Below are 15,515 nucleotides of genomic sequence, written 5' to 3' on the forward strand. Positions count from 1 at the left end.
ATCTATCACTCTGTCTATCTATCTATCACTCTGTCTGTCTGTCTGTCTATCACTCTGTCTGTCTGTCTATCTATCACTCTGTCTGTCTATCTATCACTCTGTCTGTCTGTCTATCTATCACTGTCTATCTGTCTGTCTATCACTCTGTCTGTCTGTCTATCTATCTATCACTCTGTCTATCTGTCTGTCTATCACTCTGTCTATCTGTCTGTCTATCACTCTGTCTGTCTGTCTGTCTATCTATCTATCACTCTGTCTGTCTGTCTATCTATCACTCTGTCTATCACTCTGTCTGTCTGTCTGTCTGTCTATCTATCACTCTGTCTGTCTATCTATCACTCTGTCTGTCTTAGGGATGGGCATTCGATTAAATTTTCTTAGTCGATCGTCGGGAGAATTAACGATCGACTATCGATTAATCATTCATATTTTTATATTCAAATTCATTATTTATTTTTATATTATATACTTTTTATAAATTAAAAATGCAATGAAAATACAAAAATACAGCGCGTTTTTCCTCGATTAGATCTTTATTACAAGATGATCAACTTGTGGCAGTAAAACTGGACGTTCGGTTAGGCTAAACTTGAAGATATATGCGCTGCGGTGCTCGAAAGCAACGGAACCTGCAGCTGCGAGTTTGCGTTCTTAAACAGAGACCCTCGTTTGTTCCAAAATAATAAATAATAAAAAAAATCATGTTAAACAATAACTTAACCAAAAACATAATAATACTTAGATCTGACAGGTTTTGTCAAAATGTAACTCAAAACTATCCAAGAACGGAGTCGAGAAAGAGGGTGAGAGAGATTAGCCTACCTACTGTAACAATCAATTCGGCTAGGCTACTTAACAAAGCCTCATAAAAAATAACTAGTAACTCACATACAACTTCTACACCAGTCTACTGATTTTTGTTGAGAAAGATAAGCATGTTGATGACATGATCTGAGGTCAGACGCGACCGCAACCTGACCGTCAAGCCTCGTTTACACTTTCGCCTGGCTCTGCAGCGCGAGTCTCCGCAGACTGCGCGCGCACCTACCCAAACAGACGAGGCGTTTATACTCGACGCGCTCGCCTGTGAAACACCGAATACCGCAATGACGTCATTTTTGCCGCGCTCACCTTCGCGCTCGTGCGGACGCGTCGAGTGTAAACAAGGCTTCAGTCCAGCCGCTGAAAACACCCGCTCTGAGGGGACTGACGTTGCCGGGATGCACAGGTACCTCCGGGCTAACTTGACCAACCAGCCCGGGGAACACGTTCACTTTCCACTCACACTACGCAACGCAGCAGCATTAGTTTAATGATAATCGATAACAAATTAACGTGATCGACGAAATTCTTAATGATCAATAATCGATCGTCGATTAATCATGCCCATCCCTAGTCTGTCTGTCTGTCTATCACTCTGTCTGTCTGTCTGTCTATCACTCTGTCTGTCTGTCTATCTATCTATCACTCTGTCTGTCTGTCTATCTATCACTCTGTCTGTCTATCTATCACTCTGTCTGTCTGTCTATCACTCTGTCTGTCTATCTATCACTCTGTCTGTCTATCTATCACTCTGTCTATCTGTCTGTCTATCTATCACTCTGTCTGTCTATCTATCACTCTGTCTGTCTATCTATCACTCTGTCTGTCTGTCTATCTATCACTCTGTCTATCTGTCTGTCTATCACTCTGTCTGTCTGTCTATCTATCTATCACTCTGTCTGTCTGTCTATCTATCACTCTGTCTATCTGTCTGTCTATCACTCTGTCTGTCTGTCTATCTATCTATCACTCTGTCTGTCTGTCTATCTATCACTCTGTCTATCTGTCTGTCTATCACTCTGTCTGTCTGTCTGTCTGTCTATCTATCACTCTGTCTGTCTATCTATCACTCTGTCTGTCTATCTATCACTCTGTCTGTCTGTCTGTCTATCACTCTGTCTATGTGTCTGGCTATCACTCTGTCTGTCTGTCTGTCTATCTATCTATCACTCTGTCTGTCTGTCTATCTATCACTCTGTCTATCTGTCTGTCTATCACTCTGTCTGTCTGTCTGTCTATCTATCACTCTGTCTGTCTATCTATCACTCTGTCTATCTTTCACTCTGTCTGTCTATCTATCACTCTGTCTGTCTGTCTGTCTGTCTATCACTCTGTCTGTCTGTCTATCTATCTATCACTCTGTCTGTCTGTCTATCACTCTGTCTGTCTATATATCACTCTGTCTGTCTGTCTATCACTCTGTCTGTCTATCTATCACTCTGTCTGTCTATCTATCACTCTGTCTGTCTGTCTATCTATCACTCTGTCTATCTGTCTGTCTATCACTCTGTCTGTCTGTCTGTCTATCTATCACTCTGTCTATCTATCTATCACTCTGTCTGTCTATCTATCACTCTGTCTGTCTGTCTGTCTATCTATCACTCTGTCTGTCTATCTATCACTCTGTCTGTCTGTCTGTCTGTCTGTCTGACTATCTATCACTCTGTCTGTCTATCTATTGCTCTGTCTGTCTGTCTGTCTGTCTGTCTGCCTATCTGTCTGTCTATCACTCTGTCTGTCTATCTATCACTGTCTGTCTGTCTATCTATTACTCTGTCTGTCTGTCTGTCTATCTATCTGTCTATCACTCTGTCTGTCTGTCTGTCTATCTATTGCTCTGTCTGTCTGTCTGTCTGCCTATCTGTCTGTCTATCACTCTGTCTGTCTATCTATCACTGTCTGTCTGTCTATCTATTACTCTGTCTGTCTGTCTGTCTGTCTGTCTATCTATCTGTCTATCACTCTGTCTGTCTGTCTGTCTATCTATTGCTCTGTCTGTCTGTCTGTCTGTCTGTCTGTCTATCACTCTGTCTGTCTATCTATTGCTCTGTCTGTCTGTCTGTCTGTCTGCCTATCTGTCTGTCTATCACTCTGTCTGTCTATCTATCACTGTCTGTCTGTCTATCTATTACTCTGTCTGTCTGTCTGTCTATCACTCTGTCTGTCTATCTATTGCTCTGTCTGTCTGTCTGTCTGTCTATCTGTCTATCTATCTATCTATCTATCTATCTATCTATCTATCTATCTATCTATCTATCTATCTATCTATCTATCTATCTGTCACTCTATCTGTTTCTTTGTCTATCACTGTCTGTCTGTCTGTCTGTCTATCTATTACTCTGTCTGTCTGTCAGTCTGTCTGCCTATCTGTCTATCACTCTGTCTATTTGTCTATCTATCTATCTGTCTCTGTCTATCACTCTGTCTGTCTGTCTATCACTCTGTCTTTCTATCTATCTATCACTCTGTCTGTCTGTCTATCTATCTATCTGTCTCTCTGTCTATCACTCTGTCTGTCTGTCTATCACTCTGTCTTTCTATCTATCTATCACTCTGTCTGTCTGTCTATCTATCTATCTGTCTATCTATCTATCACTGTCTGTCTGTCTGTCTGTCTGTCTATCACTCTGTCTATCTGTCTGTCTATCACTCTGTCTGTCTATCTATCACTCTGTCTGTCTGTTCATCACTCTGTCTGTCTATCTGTCTATCACTCTGTCTGTCTGTCTATCACTCTGTCTGTCTATCTGTCTATCACTCTGTCTGTCTATCTATCTATCTGTCTGTCTCTGTCTGTCACTGTCTGTCTATCTGTCTATCACTCTGTCTGTCTGTCTATCACCCTGTCTGTCTGTCTGTCTGTCTATCACTCTGTCTGTTTGTCTGTCTATCAATCTATCTTTCTGTCTTTCTATTTATATGTATGTCTGTCTGTCTGTCTGTCTATCTATCACTCTTTCTGTCTTTCTGTCTATCACTCTTTCTATCTGTCTGTCTCACCCGCAGGTGTTCAGTGTAGTTGTAGAGATCTCGGCAGATTCGTCTCTCCTCTTCTGAGTTCTTCATGGATATGACTCTGCAGCTCTTCTGAACCGAGACGATCCACTGCTCGTATTTCTGAGAACCGTACTCGTGGGTCTTGATGTTTGACAGGCTCTCTGAGACACAGAGACACGTGTTTGTGTGAGTTACAGTGTTTATTAGTGTTTTTTTACAGCATGTGCACGTAGGTCCGGACCGCATACCGATGTCGAAGGCCTTCTGCGCCAGATGCTCGATGTTACTCATGATGTTCATGATGATTCTGATGAACGGGTCACACGTGCGCTGAGGAACCTCAAAAAATTCTGACACACACAGGCATGATTAATAATCATGTGCAATACATCCCAGATATTAAATAAGATTAACATATTTATATGAGATACCGTGTTTGAATTAGATCTTTCTATCCCCTACTTGAGTAAAAACGAAAGTAATGCAAATGTATTTATTTGCCTTTCTTTATATTTCTATGTTTGTTTTTTCTAATTATTTAATAATTTTATGTATTATCTGTTTAGATGTCAATACTCTATGTCCCCCGTACAAAGTCACTTGTTCTACTCATTGTTAATTTTAAATATCAGTAGGATTTATGTTAATTGAATGAATGTTAATTGTTGTTACTTGTAAAATGTTAAAAAATAAATAAATAAATAAATAATAATAGTAAGGTGTCATAGGTAAGATTGTACATGTGTGTGTTTCTGTAAATCCTCACCTTTATCAGGTGTGTGCACGTACGTCCTGAGCTCGTCCAGGTGTTTGGTAACCGTGGCGATGACCCTGGTGTCCAGGTTGGCACAAAGCTGTAAGATATTGTTCTCTGCCTCAGTTCTGTCCTTGAATGAACCGATGCCAACCGACGCCGTCAGGCCCACGATCTGAGACAGGTGGGGTTATAAAACAATCAGGAAAAGAATATAACACTGGAATAGAATACAACAGAATAGACTGCAAAGGACTGAGACACTGCTGGGCTCTAGCATTCCCACGATTATACAGAGGACAAGCAGTTTTGAAGACTCCCATTCGTGAAGAAGAAGATTAGTGAGTGAAGAAAACTAACAGATACTATAGGGTCTACAGCCCCCTCGGGGCCTGGTAATAAATTAATAAATAAATAAATACAGGAAAATATATATAAATAAATAAATAAATAAATGAATGAATGAATAAATAAATAAATAAATACATGAAAGGATAGGATATGGTGTGCTGTGGCACCTGTGGCAGAGACTGTGTGCTGGAGCCGAGTTTGGTGTCCAGGTAGCGGGTCATGATGTTGTTGTACGGGTGTTTCCCGGTGGTGTTGTGACACTCGTCCAGCAGGATGAGTGACAGCAGGTCCAGTGACGGCACTTCTCCGCTATGAAGCGCGTTCACCAGGATCTGGGCCGTCATAACCACGATATCATGACTCTCTATCAGCAGCTGCACCGACAGATCCATATCACCACACATACCTGTTACCCTGCAGCAAACAGTGAGTGAGTGTGTGTGTGTGTGTGTGTGTGTGTGTGTGTGTGGGTGTGTGTGCGTGTGTGAGTGTTTGAGCATGCGGAGTGTGTGTGAGAGTGAGTGAGTGAGTGAGTGTGTGTGTGTGTGTGTGTGTGTGTGTGTGTGTGTGTGTGTGTGTGTGTGTGTGTGAGTGAGTGAGTGAGTGAGTGAGTGAGTGAGTGAGTGAGTGAGTGAGTGAGTGGGTGTGTGTGTGTGCGTGTAGTGTGTATGAGTGAGTGAGTGAGTGAGTGAGTGAGTGAGTGAGTGAGTGAGTGAGTGTGTGACACACTCACGCACTCACTCACTCACTCACTCACTGTGTGTGTGTGTGTGTGGGTGTGTGTGTGTGCATGCGTGAGTGTTTTTAGTGTGTGAGAGTGAGTGAGTGAGTGAGTGAGCGTGTGAGGTTTGTGACTGACAAGCGTGTGGAGTGTGTGTGTGTGTGTGTGAGTGTGTGAGAGTGTGTATGAGAGTGAGTGAGCAAGTGTGTGTGTGCGTCCGTGCGTGCGTGCGTGCGTGCGTGCGAGTGATTGTGTGTGAGTGAGTGTGTGTGTGTGTGTGAGTGAGTGAGTGACTGAACGTGCGTGTGGAGTGTGCGTGTGGAGTGTGTGTGTGTGTGTGTGTGTGTGTGTGTGTGTGTGTGTGTGTGTGTGTGTGTGTGTGTGTGTGTGTGTGTGTGTGTGTGTGAGTGTGAGAGTGTGTATGAGAGTGAGTGAGCAAGTGCGTGCTTGCGTGCGAGTGAGTGTGTGTGTGTGAGTGAGTGAGTGTGTGTGTGTGGGGGGGGGGGGGGATGGGGGGGGTGTGGTCCTTACTTGATGTTGGGATCAGTACTGGAAAAGTGTTTCTTGAAAAGATTGTACTGTTGTTCATAGACGTCGACCTTGGTTGCCAAGAACACGATCTTTGCCCGTCCGGGAAACTTTTTCAGGTGGTGTTCACAGATGGCCACGGCCACAATCGTTTTTCCACATCCTGAGGGAAAGAGGGAAAAATTAGCCAAATAAATACAATTATTCCAAACTTTTGACCGGTAGAGTAAATATTTATTTATTCGTTTTTTATGTGATGTTGAGAAATTAATGTTGCATTAAAAACGGAGGATGATCTAAGTAAGAGAAAGGGACAGAGTTACAGCTGACTAAATGATTGAGAGAAGTCTGATGTTTCACCATAGCACTGAGTTGTGACTTTAAAGGTAAAAACTTAAATAAAAAATGAAACGTGCATGGATGATTTATTCCCAATAAGATCAATAGCATGCATTTAGAAAATAGATAGAGGGTGACTTTACATTGAATGTCCACTTTAACAAATTTTCTGTGATGTGTGAACAGGATACAATGTGTGTTAATATGTTGATATTTCATATAACCAAAGTCCAAGTCATGCCATCTTGGCAACGCCTCCGGGCAGCTATTTCGGACTAACAAGACCAGGCTCCTATCTAAATGAATGGGCAGAGAGTCAGAACTGCACTTTCACTGGTCACTGGGACATAAAAACTGCATGTATAGAAACAGCAGAAAAATATGACAAAAATCGCTGAAATAGTTTGATGACTTTGCCCCAAAATAAGGTTTAAAACGCCTTTTTCCCCACAAGTTATACTTTTACTACACATGCGCAAGGGTTCACGACACCAACTTCATTTATGTCTCTATCCAGAATGCCGGTGTTGTGCCGAGCACTTAAACAAATGCTCAATGTCATCTGTTTCATTACTGTGTACAGTACAATATTTTGAATTATTATTTTCTTGTGTCTTGTTCATCTTGTGTCTCACTTTTTCTTTGCTTTGAGTGTGTACCCCTGATATGGACAGAGTTTTTTGTAATCTCATTGTATAACGTTATGTGTTCTGTAAAATGAAATTATTTTTTTAAAACCCTTGAAGAAATGCTTTCCTAATTGAAGCTAGGGATACAGCATATAACGTCACCATCTATATTTACACAACACACACATACACTGCATAACAAATCTGCCGCCTTTTCAAACAGTAACGTATTTTCCGCTGTCGCAAACCTCAACTGTGCGCATGCGTCAGTGGAACCAGACGATAGGCTTAAATGTTTCCCGGCTTGACTGTTCAAAGCAGACGATTTGCTTTCCAGCGGGAGGGGCGGGACATGTGCATACAACCGCCATCTTTGGCGTTACGGGGTTTCCCTATATAGTTGTATTGAGGATTGAGGAAGTGGCATGTGTCTATATAAATTGTCTCTGATATAACCCTACTGCTTAGGAAACCCACTCTAAACCCAGCACTTTTAGAAAACTACAGACCAGGATCCCTTCTTCCATTCATTACAAAAATATTTGTTCTCATACAGAACAACCCCCTAGACAACAACCAATATGGCTTCAAAAGCAGACACTCAACAATCAGTTATTGAAGCTCTAAGACTGGCAAGAGCAGCTTCCAAATCCTCAGTACTCATCTTGCTGGATCTGTCTGCTGGGTTTGACACAGTCAACCACCAGATCCTCCTGTCAACCCTCACGATGAAAGGCATCTCAGGTACATCACTTCAGTGGTTCAAGTCTTGCCTCTCAGTAGGTCCATCAGGGTGTCATGGAGGGGTGAGATGTCTAAGTCATAACATCTAGCTACTGGAGTGCCTCAGGGCTCAGTGCTTGGAACGCTTCTCTTCTCCTTCTACATGTCATCACTAGATCTGTCATTCAGAAACAAGGCTTTTCCTATCACTGCTATCATCTAGCTACTGGAGTGCCTCAGGGCTCAGTACTGGGACCGCTTCACTTCTTCATCTTCATGTCATCACTAGGATATGTCATTCAGAAACATGGCTTTTCCTATCAGTGCTATCATCTAGCTACTGGAGTGCCTCATGGCTCAGTGCTTGGACCGCTTCTCTTCTCCATCTATATGTCATCACAAGGATCTGTCATTCAGAAACATGTCTTTTCCTATCACTGCTACACTAATGACAAACAACCTCTCATTCCAGCCAGATTATCCGACGGTAGCTGTGAACATCTCAGCCTGCCTGACAGACATTTCCTGCTGGATGAAGGACCATCACATTCAACTCAACCTTGCTAAGACACAACTGCTTGTGTTATTGACAAACCCAACACTTCATCACAACTCCTCCATTCAGCTGGATTTGTCAACCATTACTCCATCCAGGACAGCCAGGAACCTTGGAGTTGAGATTGATGATCAGTTGAACTTCACAGACCACATTGCTGGAACTGCACGGTCCTGCAGATTTGCCTTATACAACATCAGGAGGATCAGGCCCTTCCTATCAGAGCATGCTACACAACTCCTTGTCCAAGCTCTTGTTCTATCCAGGCTGGACAATTGTGATGCTCTATCCTTCCAGCATCACTGTTAAACCTCTGCAACTGATCCAGATCAGCAAGAGTGTCTTTATCGCATGTCACTCCTCTCCTCATAAACTTGCACTGGTTGCCAATTGCCGCTCACATCAAATTCAAGGCACTGATGTTTTCCTGTAGATCAACCACTGGCTCTGCACTCCTAAACCTAAACTTACTACTGTAGACATAGGTCTCCAGAAGCTTGTGTTCTGCAAGTGAACATCATCTTGTGGTGCATCATCTTAAAGAGGCACCGAATCAATTTCCCAGACCTTTACCTGGACTGTTCCCTGCTGGTGAAGACCTGCTGAACTCAACCTGAGCTTCCGAATCTTTAACCATATTCAAGAAACGGCTGAAGATGCACCTTTATCAACAACACTTGATCCATTAATTCTAACACTTACTATTCCATTTCTATTCTATCTATTAAAAAAACTTGCTATGTGTTCTGTGCTGGACTAACTGGGACTGGTCACAACACATACATATTATTGGCCTTTTGTTGGTTTGATTAGTTCTACTTATTTTTAAGTTGCTTCGGATAAAAGCATGCCTTGTCATTTTTAGGTAAATTCAACGATACATTCTAGCATTAAAAGTAATTACTAGCAAATGGTATTTTGGTATACGAATAGCAGCAATGCATGTGTGAATGCTAGTCAAACTCATTGGTAAGTTTAAGGTGTTTTGTATGTGAAAGTCTCTTTTGTTTGGTGTGACACACCTGTAGGGGCGCAGATGATGGTGTTTTGCCCCTCAGCAGCGTCCGTCAGCTCCTTCTGATACTCCCTCAGCTTAAGCTCACCTGAACGCACGCATTCCCCTGCAAGGAGGGTCAAAGGTCAGCAAACACAAAAGCGCTGAGGTGAAGGTCACATGATGTTGGGCTGTGTACCTTTGAACCCGCTGGGTGTCTCTGTGACAGTCATGCTGTTGGCGCTCATCAGCATGTCTTCACTCTCAGCCTCCTCTCTGTACTCAAAACTCACGGTCATCATGGAATCCGCCTCCCCGTCTGATCCACAGCCGATTGTGGTCGTACCGCCTCCATCTGCAAGACATACATCACCATCATCATCATTATCTTCAACATCATCATGAGACAGAATGAACTGATCATTGTTGGCATTTGATAATCATTGCTACCTGAGGTAATATTTGTATATTATGAATATGTATAGTATGTATGTGTGGTTTTGCACTTGTGCAACTATAATACTGTTTCTCAAAGAGGTACTATTATTACTATTATTAATAATAGTTTTTTTAATTTTTTCTTCTTCTTTTTTTTTACTTTGAGATTATTGAAGAAGGAAGCAGCTATTTTGTTTGTATAAATTTTTTGACAGACTGGGGTGGGGTTCAATAAGTTTTACTTCTCCCCACTCCATTTCAAGCATAAGTGTATAAGTTATTATTCAGTTTCAGTTCAGTTTCAGTTTATTGTCCCCTAAGGGAAACTTGTCTTGCAGCCAGGTAAACATACAGGTAACACAACAGGTACACACCACATACACATACAATTAAACAACACAAACTACTAATTAAAAACTTATACACTACTACTACTGTATATTATATATATTACTGTATCTTTTCTGTTGTTACACTATTTGCTTGAAATAAATAAATAAATAAAAATAAATCGCCCTATTGCTGGATTGTCCCATGAGTAATCGGAAAGATATTACAATATAAGGATGGAAGATGATTATATTGTTGTTGGGGGATATGAAGAATGGATATGATAATGAATGAGTGGTTGATCACTAATGGATGTAAAAATGGAAGAAAGAATGGAGACAGGGATGAACTGACAAAAGGATAGATGGACAGATGGATGGGCGATAACAGACAGATAGACAGACAGACAGACAGATATATATATATAGATAGATAAATAGATAGACAGATAGATAGATAGATAGATAGATAGATAGATAGATAGATAGATAGATAGATAGATAGATAGATAGATAGATAGATAGATAGATAGATAGATAGATATACATAGATAGATAGACAGACCGAGATACATAGACAGAGATACATATAGATGGATGGATGATATAGATATGGAGATACATATAGATGGATGGATGGATAGATAGATAGATGGATAGATAGATAGATAGATAGATATACATAGATAGATAGACAGACAGAGATACATAGATAGAGATACATAGACAGAGAGATAGATACACTGTATATTGCCATAAGTACACCCCTCCAAATCATTGAATTCAGGTGTTTCCTTCACTTCCATGGCCACAGTTGTATAAAATCAAGCACTAGGCATGCAGATGCTTCTAAAAACATCTGTGAAAGAATGGGTTGCTCTCAGGAGCTCAGTGAATTCAAGCGTGGTGCCGGGATAGGTTGCCACCTGTGCAATAAGTCCATTCGTGTAATTTCTTAACTATTAAATATTCCACGGTCAACTTTTAGTGGTATTATAACAAAGTGGAAGCAATTAGGAACAACAGCAACTCAGCCACGAAGTGGAAGCCCACGTAAAACCCCAGAGCGGGGTACACAGTGCACAGAAGTCTTTCTGCAGGGTCAAGAGCTACAGACCTCCAAACTTCATGTGGCCTTATGTGGATTATGGTGTGGGGTTTTGTGGTGGAGGGGGAATTATGGTGTGGGGTTGTTTGGAGGAGGGGGGGATTATGGTGTGGGGTTGTGTGGTGGAGGGGGGATTATGGTGTGGGGTTGTTTGGGGGAGGGGGGATTGTGGTGTGGGGTTGTGTGGTGGAGGGGGGATTATGGTGTGGGGTTGTTCGGTGGAGGGGGGATTATGGTGTGGGGTTGTTCGGTGGAGGGGGAATTATGGTGTGGGGTTGTTCGGTGGAGGAGGGATTATGGTGTGGGGTTGTTTGGTGGAGGGGGGATTATGGTGTGGGGTTGTTTGGTGGAGGGGGGATTATGGTGTGGGGTTGTTTGGTGGAGGGGGGATTATGGTGTGGGGTTGTTTGGTGGAGGGGGGATTATGGTGTGGGGTTGTTTGGTGGAGGGGGGATTATGGTGTGGGGTTGTTTTTCAGGGGTTAGGCTCCGCCCCTTAGTTCCAGTGAAAGGAACTCTTAATGCTTCAGCATACCAAGACATTTTGGACAATTTCATGCTCCACTTTGTGGGAACAGTTTAGGGATATTCCTGTTCCAACATGACTGCGCACCCGTGCACAAAGCAGGTCCATAACGACATGGATGAGCGATTTTGGTGTGGAGGAACTGGACTGGCTGCACAGAGTCCTGACCTCAACACGATAAAACACCTTTAGGATGAATTAAGCGGAGACTGAGAGCTTCTCGTCTAACATCAGTGCCTGACCTCACAAAAGCGCCTCTAGAAGAATGGTCAAATATTCCCATAAACACACTCCTAAACCTTCAGGAAAGCCTTCCCGGAAGAGTTGAAGCTGTTATTGCTGCCAACTCCATATTAAACCCTACGGATTAAGAATGAGATGTCATTAACGTTCATGTGCATGTTAATGCAGGCGTCCCAAAACTTTTGACAATATAGTGTAGATAGATGATAAATGAATGAACAAATGAAAGAAAGATAAAATAAGTGGCTGAATATGTCAGTATTACTGGACTCCAGCAGCTCCAGTGCCTGATAGCAGCTGCAGGCGTCCAGCGCCATCTTCAGCGCCTTAAACCAGTTCGGTTTGTCCGAGCGCAGGAGAGTGTCCACCAGTTTCTGACTGGCAGCGATATAACCTTTCTGGATTTCCTCCTGTAACACACACACACACACACACACACACACACACAGAATGAGAGGAACATTCATACACTAGCAGTCAAACGTTTTGGATCGGTAAGATTTGTAATGTTTTTTAAAGAAGTCTCTTCTACTCACTAAGGCTGCATTTATTTGATTAAAAAAACAACAGCAACAACCCAGTAATATTGTTAAATATTATGACAATTTAAACTGTTTTCTATTTTATTATATTTTTAAATGTTATTTATTCCAGTGATCAAAGCTGAATTTTCAGCATCATTACTCCAGTCTTCAGTGTCACACGATCCTTCAGAAATCACTATAATATGATGATTTGATGCTCAAGAAACATTATGATTATTATCAATGTTGAAAACAGTTGTTTAAAAAACTTTTTCAGAATTCTTTGATGAATAGAAAGTTCAAAAGAACATAATTTATCAGAAATAGAATCTTTTGAAACGTTATAAATGTCTTTACTGTAACTTTTAATCAATTTAATTAATCATTGATGAATAAAAGTACTGATTTATTTTATTTCTTTCCACCAAAAAATGTAATAAAAATTCTTACTGACCCCAAACTGTTGAACGGTAGTGTTTAATGTTACAAAAGCTTCTATTTCAGATAAATGCTGTTCTTTTGAACTTTCTATTCATCAAAGAATCCTGAAATAAAAATGTAAATAACTGTTTTCAACACTGATAATAATTATAAATGTTTCTTGAGTATCAAATCATCACATTATACTGATTTCTGAAGGATCATGTGACACTGAAGACTGGAGTAATGATGCTGAAAATTCAGCTTTGATCACAGGAATAAATTACACTTTACTATATAATCACATTTGTAATAATATTTCACAAATTTTTTTTTATCAAATAAATGCAGCGGTGAGCAGAAGAGACTTCTTTTAAAAACATTAAAAATCTTACCAATCCAAAACATTTGACTGGTAGTGTATATAGTGTACTTCACACAACCCAACCACAGCAGGCGGAGACTCACCGCTTTGATCTCTTCGCACTCTCTGGGCTTGAGACAGTCGTTCATGTACGTAAGCAGCTCGCTGGGCTTTATGAGCTTGGTGATCGATGCTTCGATTCTCTCCAGAAGCTTTCGGTGGTCATTCAGTTCCTCTAACTCATGGAAGTCCCAATCCTTAATGGCCTTGTACAGACCGGTATATTCTACAGCATCACACACAGCGATATTTACAGCGTTGTCATAGAAGAACCATTTTTGGTTCCTCAAAGAACCTTTCAATGGTCAGTTCTTAAAAATAATTTTTTTTCTGAGTATGGAGAACATTTTGAAAATCTAAAGAACCTTTTCCACGATGGAAACGTTCCACTGATTTTAAAGTCCCCCTATTATGAAAATGGTATTTTTAATATGTTTTAAGACAAACCATGTGTAAATTCATAAGTCGACAGCATTGCTGAGTATTTTCTCCTTAAAACTGCAGTGAACCAAAGACAGTCTCAAAAACACGGTTTGAAATCGCTGTTTTTTCTGACGTCACAAACTACCTTGTAACCAATCAGATCAACGTGTGATCGTCAATGAATGGATCTCTGAGCTGAGTGAGTGAGTGGAGGCGGGGCTCATTTGCATATTCATATAACCGCACATACTAAATGAGGCGAGGGTGTCAAGTTACATCCATGATATTTTAAGGCATGAAGAACATTTTTGCAGGGAAAATGTTTAAATATGTCATTTTGGAGATCAAAAATTAGTTTTAAAGGGGAACTTGGCAACTTTAGCAATTTCTTTGATGATTTTCACTTTTGTGGTCGCATGTTTTGTCAATGAGCTCCTACAGCTATAGGGAGTATATTTCCCAACACTGTCGTAAAAAAACTGACTTGCGGCCCCTCCTCCCCCTTTCTACCGCTGCTCATGTCTATTTGTTATTATTGGAGCCGGCCAACTTTATCGTGTGGAGCTGTGTCTACCGAGGTGGGTAATACATCATTCACAGTATCATATGGCATGTGTGTTAATGTTGAATTGCCATAAAGCAGTTCGTGTTTCTCGCTTCTCACGAGACATCCTATTTACAACTTACCGGGACGTTAATCCTCATGTTGCAAGGTTGGTTTTCCGCCTGGGAACGCTGGGGGGAGCGGGGAGAGTCACCATTCCCACCAGAACAGGTTATTTAACCATCCAAATGATTTCTAAGCGGTTTTATTAAGTTGAAATAGTTGCCAAGTTCCCCTTTAAGGGATCAAATAATTGACTACAAGGGGACTTTAAACGGAACATCTATTTACACCAGATTCAAATCGCCCACCTTGTTACCATGGACTATTTACACTAACTCCACCCGCCTGACTGATTGAGCCAGGCGAAATTACAAAAGAAACCTGTCTGATAACAGTGGTGTGGAGAGTTAGATTTTGACGTTTCAGACTCTAGTTCGAATTTTTAATCGCAAATCAGCTCGGAGTTAGCGTTTATTTTAAATACAAATTTTAAAAAAAAATTCAAAAAGTGGAAATAAGGTGCCTAACTGGTATTTAATAGTGGGAATAAACTGTTTAACAAGTAGGTTTAGAGGAGCTAATGTCAAAGTCCGAATAAAGCATTTGAATAATTATAATCATATACACTGAATATGTTGTTATTGCATACTGTTTTAAAATGTACTAAAATACAATGAGGTGCAAGTAGTATCTGCCACTATTTGCACTAAGTATAAAAAGAATCTAACAACTATTTTTACAAATCGCGAAATAAAATGGTGCCACCTTCACTTGTAAATAATAGCATCTATCCCCTGCTCCTGTAATGACTGATCTCACCTGAGGCGAACAGGGTGTCAAGAAAGGCCTGAAACCAGCCCTCTTCCTCTAGAAAACACATCCGTTCCAGCAACATCTGGGCAGCGGCGGTCACAGACGTCTCCTCTTCAGAGAGAACCCTTTCCACCATCTCTGTGCAGAATAGAATAGAACAGAATTACACAGAATGGAATTGCCCGGTCATTTTAAATCAAACTAAAATCTTACAAACCGTTACGAAAAAAGTCCCACTCACTACCAT

At 41.1% G+C, this 15,515-nt stretch overlaps 1 protein-coding gene across 1 annotated transcript in view; it reads right to left on the bottom strand.

Moving 5' to 3' along the window:
- The window catches only part of rigi (RNA sensor RIG-I), a 30,936-nt gene that overhangs the window by 14,443 nt on the left and 978 nt on the right, over positions 1–15,515 (bottom strand). Inside the window, exons 2-11 of the mRNA XM_077218452.1 lie at positions 15,275–15,406; positions 13,470–13,651; positions 12,323–12,467; positions 9,614–9,769; positions 9,443–9,541; positions 6,177–6,336; positions 5,092–5,338; positions 4,586–4,748; positions 4,068–4,169; positions 3,823–3,980 (exon numbers count right to left, since the gene is read on the bottom strand). Coding sequence (XP_077074567.1) covers positions 3,823–3,980; positions 4,068–4,169; positions 4,586–4,748; positions 5,092–5,338; positions 6,177–6,336; positions 9,443–9,541; positions 9,614–9,769; positions 12,323–12,467; positions 13,470–13,651; positions 15,275–15,406 — 1,544 coding nt within the window. The remainder of the gene's footprint in view (positions 1–3,822; positions 3,981–4,067; positions 4,170–4,585; positions 4,749–5,091; positions 5,339–6,176; positions 6,337–9,442; positions 9,542–9,613; positions 9,770–12,322; positions 12,468–13,469; positions 13,652–15,274; positions 15,407–15,515) is intronic.

This window comes from Siphateles boraxobius, unplaced genomic scaffold (assembly GCF_051911475.1).
Source record: "Siphateles boraxobius isolate OS27281-9 unplaced genomic scaffold, OSU_SipBor_1 77, whole genome shotgun sequence".
Classification (NCBI taxonomy): domain Eukaryota; kingdom Metazoa; phylum Chordata; class Actinopteri; order Cypriniformes; family Leuciscidae; genus Siphateles; species Siphateles boraxobius.